Here is a 5,089-nt window from a genome sequence, read left to right on the forward strand (position 1 = left end):
TTGAATTTAACTCACCTTATGCTGTAGGAACCCTGAGAAGATTCTGGGACGTCGTCATATGCTGACTAAATCAGCAAGGAGTGACAGGGCTCTGCAATAACAGGCAGCATTGAACATTTTTGCTATCCGTCTTTTCTGTGCAGATTAGAAAAAAAATCAATGAGTTGTTGATTATTAATTCAACCCTGAAAAAAGTATTAAGGATGAAAAAAGGCACGAAATCCCTAAAAGTTTCAGATTTCTTCATAAGGCCTAAACTGTGGCTCTGTATTGCTGGTGATGTTTCTCCTGATCTCTGGGTTTAATCCTCTGCATTGTTCTTTCTAAACAGACCAAATCTGCCGCCAGATGAGTAAAAAAGTAATTTTAAACACCAAGTCTAACATTTTGAACTCGTTGGTATCCTTACCGTCTCCAGCCTGTAATCTTGAGTGGCAGACCGCTGTAGGGTGCTTTGGGGTTCCAAAGAAGCAATCCACTGGACTTTGTTTCCAGGTTTGAGGACATTTCGCTTCCTATGCAGGAAGCTTTTTCAATTTAAAATGTCAGAAATAGCTTTGAGTTTGAGTTTTTATAGAGTGGACCAAAACAAAGTCTTGTTTTGGCTTTGAAAACATGCAAATTACATTGCTACTCAACGCTATTTCTGACATTTTGAATTATAAAAGCTTCCTGGATGGAAAGCAAAACGTCTTTAAACTTAAAGTCCGGTGGATTGTTTTTTTTTTTTGTTTTGTTTTTTGGAATGACTATGACCTGGATGACTGAGAATCTTCACCAGCATGTTGTTTTGGGATTTTTTTACGCTATACTATGACTTTTTGTTAATTTTTGGTGCTTCGATCTGACCCTGCCAGGACCAAGATCGAGAAGGAGAAGAAGGAACACGCCCGGCAGCACGGGATGATCCGGACGGAAATCAGCGGGGCTGAAATAGCAGAGGAGATGGAGAAGGAGAGAAGGTTCTTCCAGCTTCAGATGTGTGAGGTCAGAACCAGAACAGAGGACTGTTTGTTTGAAAAGCAGAGAAAATGATGCCTTTTTGGTCCCTTTACTCTGTAAAGGAGGGGCTTTCTTTCAAGCGTCTCTGTTAGATGAAAGCGATCTTAAACACACAGCTCTGCCTTTTCCTCCTCTGACCCTCCTACCCCTGATCTGCTTTCCATCTGTTTACAGTATCTCCTCAAAGTCAATGAGATCAAAATCAAGAAGGGGGTGGACCTGCTGCAGAACCTCATCAAGTACTTCCACGCACAGTGCAAGTAAGGCTCCGCTAACCGGCCCCGTGAAACCAGACCTTTCCTGTACCGTTTATCTACTCTTCAATGCAGGTTGTGCTTTTTAGTTTCTTTCAGGATGGCCTGAAAGCCGTGGAGAACCTGAAACCGTCCATAGAGAAGCTGGCTACAGATCTGCACACCGTAAGAGAACAGCACACGTTCGTGACCACTGCTTCTTCTGATACGTTTTTCACTTTGCTTCTCTTTCTCCTCCTTTGTCAGATCAAGCAGGCGCAGGATGAGGAGAGGAAGCAGTTAACTCAGCTGAGAGATGTTCTAAAAACGGCTCTACAGGTGGAGCAGAAGGAGGTAAAACACACATTTAGCCAGGTGGTCAGTGTTTGAAGTGTGGTCAGTGTGTTTTCTGTAGATTTCTATATCCTGCTTCAAGCAGTTTCCTCCAGAAGTGACCCAAGTAGCTTTAAAACACCTCCCAGAGTTCTGTTCATCTATAAATTTAATGAGAAAATACCTACTAAAGACCTGCCAACACATGGAGGTCCAACTAAAGTGACAGGCTGCATGAGGGGAGCATTAATCAGAGAAGCAGCCATAAGCTCCATGGTGACTCTTGAGGAGCTGCAGAGGTCTCTTTATTCTTCTCCTTAAACCCGACTGGAGAAGACAGAAGATTCAAACTTTTCAACCTGCATGCAAGTACAATGGGGAGCACACCATGCCTGTGGTGATGCATGGTGGTGGCAGCATCATGCTGTGAGAATTACAGTAATAATTAAAACAACCACATATCAACATATGTGGGCATAATTATTGTCTGGAATAGGAACATCCAGCCAGAGATGAAACCGACTGTTTTGTGTCCAAACTTTTTACCAAAAAGTCTGTTTTTAAAGTAATTATTTTAATCAAATTCAACAAATTTTGATTAAATTCTTTAAAATTTAAAGGCACACTATGCAACATTTTTCAGTTAATGTGTTCCATACCGTTTTGGATTATTAAATGAGTCATTTCAGGTCGAACAAAGGTTTTCTCGGCCGCCCTGGTGGTCTGTAGGGGAAATACCGTACTTGCAATTGCAGGAGCCCTCGGCCCGAACCCACAGGCTCAGAAGTCTCGCGCATCGCGAGAGTCGGTCTTGCTTTACGGCGAGAACTGCTACACGCCCCCAGTGAAAGGCGTGCTCGTTGCTAGCGCAGTGGCGATATTTGTGCAGTTATCATGGCGGAACCAGTAAGAATTTCCAAACTCGAAAATTGGAACAAAATAGTCACTTACCGCAGTAGACATGGTGATTCGTTGGCGTTCCTGGCTTGACGGAGAAACCAGGAGAACAGCTGAGCATATTTACAACAGCGCACTTTTACTTTCGCCCTCTGGGGGGAGCCTCGCTGGAAAATCAACACTGGTTGCATAGTATACCTTTAAATGGTAAAAACTGCCCACTCAGAAAAGAACTCAACAAAGCAGTCGGACCCTAACCCTTTCTATAGAAATGGCCATCATAGATCTAAATCCGAAACGGTTTTGCAGGTTTAAAAAAACAAACAAGAAAATGTCAAGCAGTGAAAAGATTAAAATTTTAAATCTTTTCTGTTTCATAAACACAATCCTGCATCGACCTGGGCTGGTAAACTATATTTAAGATTCTAGATTTCTGATGAAACGGCTGCACAAAATCATCCCTAAAGCCGCTAAAGGCCCCTTGGTCACAGTTTATACATCGCTGGCTGAGTTAGCGTGGCCTAATCAAAGAAAAAAAAAAGAAGCTGCTTTGAATATAAGGGGAGATTTTAAAGCTGATGTTCATTGATGCCTTCATCCCGTCTCACTGAGTGTCAAGTGATTCAATCTTTGCTGAGCTGAATATTAAACTGGGTTCCACTCAATGACCAAACTGTTGTTTCATCTTTTCCTTTTTTATTTTTCTTCTTGTGTTCTTTACAGATAATCAATAATTAAGCAGTTGAAAAACCTTAAAAAAAAAGAAACCAAACAAAGCATTTACCATATTGCACATTGTAATAGTCAGTTCTGAGAAATGTTTCATTAAATATATCTAAGAAAATAGACAATGTTTTTCACTTTAAGTTAAGACCATTTAGTTTTTAATTATCATGAAAAAATGCATTAAAAAAAATTAAAGCATTTTAAAAACGGAAGTGGATTTATGCAGGTTATTTAACCCCATAGATTACATGAATTCCTAAATAGCAATAGTAAATAAACAGTAAGTGATTTTTAGTTCATTTAAATATGCATAACGCAGGTTATAAAATTTCATTTTAACTGTGGAATACCAAAAGTCCATTTTAATCACTCACAGAAGAAAGCTGCACAAATCACCCCGTGCAACAGTGTCACAAACACATTAAGTTGGACCGTTTCAACGTCAAAACAAATCACTGAAAATAAGTTACACCTGCATTTCTCCGACTAAATAAAGCAAGCTTCAAGAAGCATTACAAGCCAGCATTTTCATAATGCACCGTGTGAGTATTTATAAGCTTAACTCTACAGACAAACATTTCCCGCACGTCTCAATGCCTCATCAGCACAGCACATACATTTTATTCATGACAGGATTAAACGCAAGCTTACCGGCTGTCTGTTCAGTCCTTCGCTTCCTTAGTACAAACTTTGCACAGCTCCTTCCGCTGCCCGAGTAGAAAGGCAGGCTTTTTATTTCATGCTGCGATCCTCCTGCTCAAACTACGAAGTTTTTCTCACCTTCTTTTGATTGATTGATTTATTGATTGATTGCACCAGGCGCCACGCTCAAACAGCTGATGTAAACAAAGGGGGCGTTCGCCGCAACACTCAGCTTGAACCAACATTTTCTAGAAACATCTGGTAGAGCAACCACCAGATTCTCAGCTGTTAGCTTAGATTATTCAGCCGTTTTATTTGTAAAAACTATTTTTCCTCCATCTTCAGATAGTTTGTTTCTTAAAATCCCAGTGAAACACGACAATGTTTTGCGACTGGAAAGTACAGAGAGTGAAAACGTTTGTGTAGGTGTCTGAATTTATAAATGTGAATCAATAAACATGAATAAATTGAAGATTGTTTTTGTTTCTTGTTGTGAACTTTGTCATACAGGTGAAATTAGATCTTTCTTAGCAGTTATGAATGGAAGTTACAACTTGATAAAGCTAACTTTACAAATCACAAGTGTACAAGTAAAGACCCTGTCACACGATGATTTAGCCAGTGTATGCCATACGTGGGCCTTAAGTTACAGCTAAGTTATCTGATCGTTAACATAAGTCTAAGTTACTTCTAAGCCGTGGCTTCTAGCTTATCCAAAACCTATGAGTAACTTTTGCATAACTTATCAAGAACTTATCTCCAAAGCATATCAACGTATCTGATGTGTTCCAGTCTGTATTTTTTTGTAAACTTGTAGCTTGTATTCTCACACAAAAAATATTTGATGTCATATGTATAACATGATAACTAGGAACAAATACAGAACTTGAATTCATTCACTTCTTTTTTATTTTTTTATTTTAACAATGTCCTGTCTGGCGATGTGGCAATAAGAATAATTGTCTTGATGCCAAAAAGAGCCCAACAGATTTTACTTTCACAAGTGGAGCAGTACGGCTATCGCCATAGTGTTCCGCTTGTTTCATGCATATAAATAGCTTTATTATAATTATGCAGGGAGTTTTACAGATTATATGGACACTGCAATGTAAGTAGAACAGAAGAGGAAAAACAGAAAAAAAGGATAAAAGATAATTTATGGATTTATTTATTTACAGGTGCTGGTCATAAAATTAGAATATCATGAAAAAGTAGATTGATTTCAGTAATTCCATTTAAAAAGTGAAACTTGTATA

The 5,089-nt window shown here is 39.1% G+C and overlaps 1 protein-coding gene across 3 annotated transcripts in view; it reads left to right on the plus strand.

The window, feature by feature from the left end:
- The window catches only part of asap2 (ArfGAP with SH3 domain, ankyrin repeat and PH domain 2), a 95,058-nt gene that overhangs the window by 57,175 nt on the left and 32,794 nt on the right, over positions 1–5,089 (plus strand). For all 3 annotated transcript variants that reach the window (XM_015374667.1, XM_015374668.1, XM_015374669.1), the window contains 4 exons: positions 858–987; positions 1,177–1,262; positions 1,346–1,421; positions 1,503–1,589. In XM_015374667.1, the coding sequence (XP_015230153.1) occupies positions 858–987; positions 1,177–1,262; positions 1,346–1,421; positions 1,503–1,589 (379 nt within the window). The remainder of the gene's footprint in view (positions 1–857; positions 988–1,176; positions 1,263–1,345; positions 1,422–1,502; positions 1,590–5,089) is intronic.

This window comes from Cyprinodon variegatus, unplaced genomic scaffold, assembly GCF_000732505.1.
Source record: "Cyprinodon variegatus isolate N-32 unplaced genomic scaffold, C_variegatus-1.0 Scaffold107, whole genome shotgun sequence".
Taxonomy (NCBI): domain Eukaryota; kingdom Metazoa; phylum Chordata; class Actinopteri; order Cyprinodontiformes; family Cyprinodontidae; genus Cyprinodon; species Cyprinodon variegatus.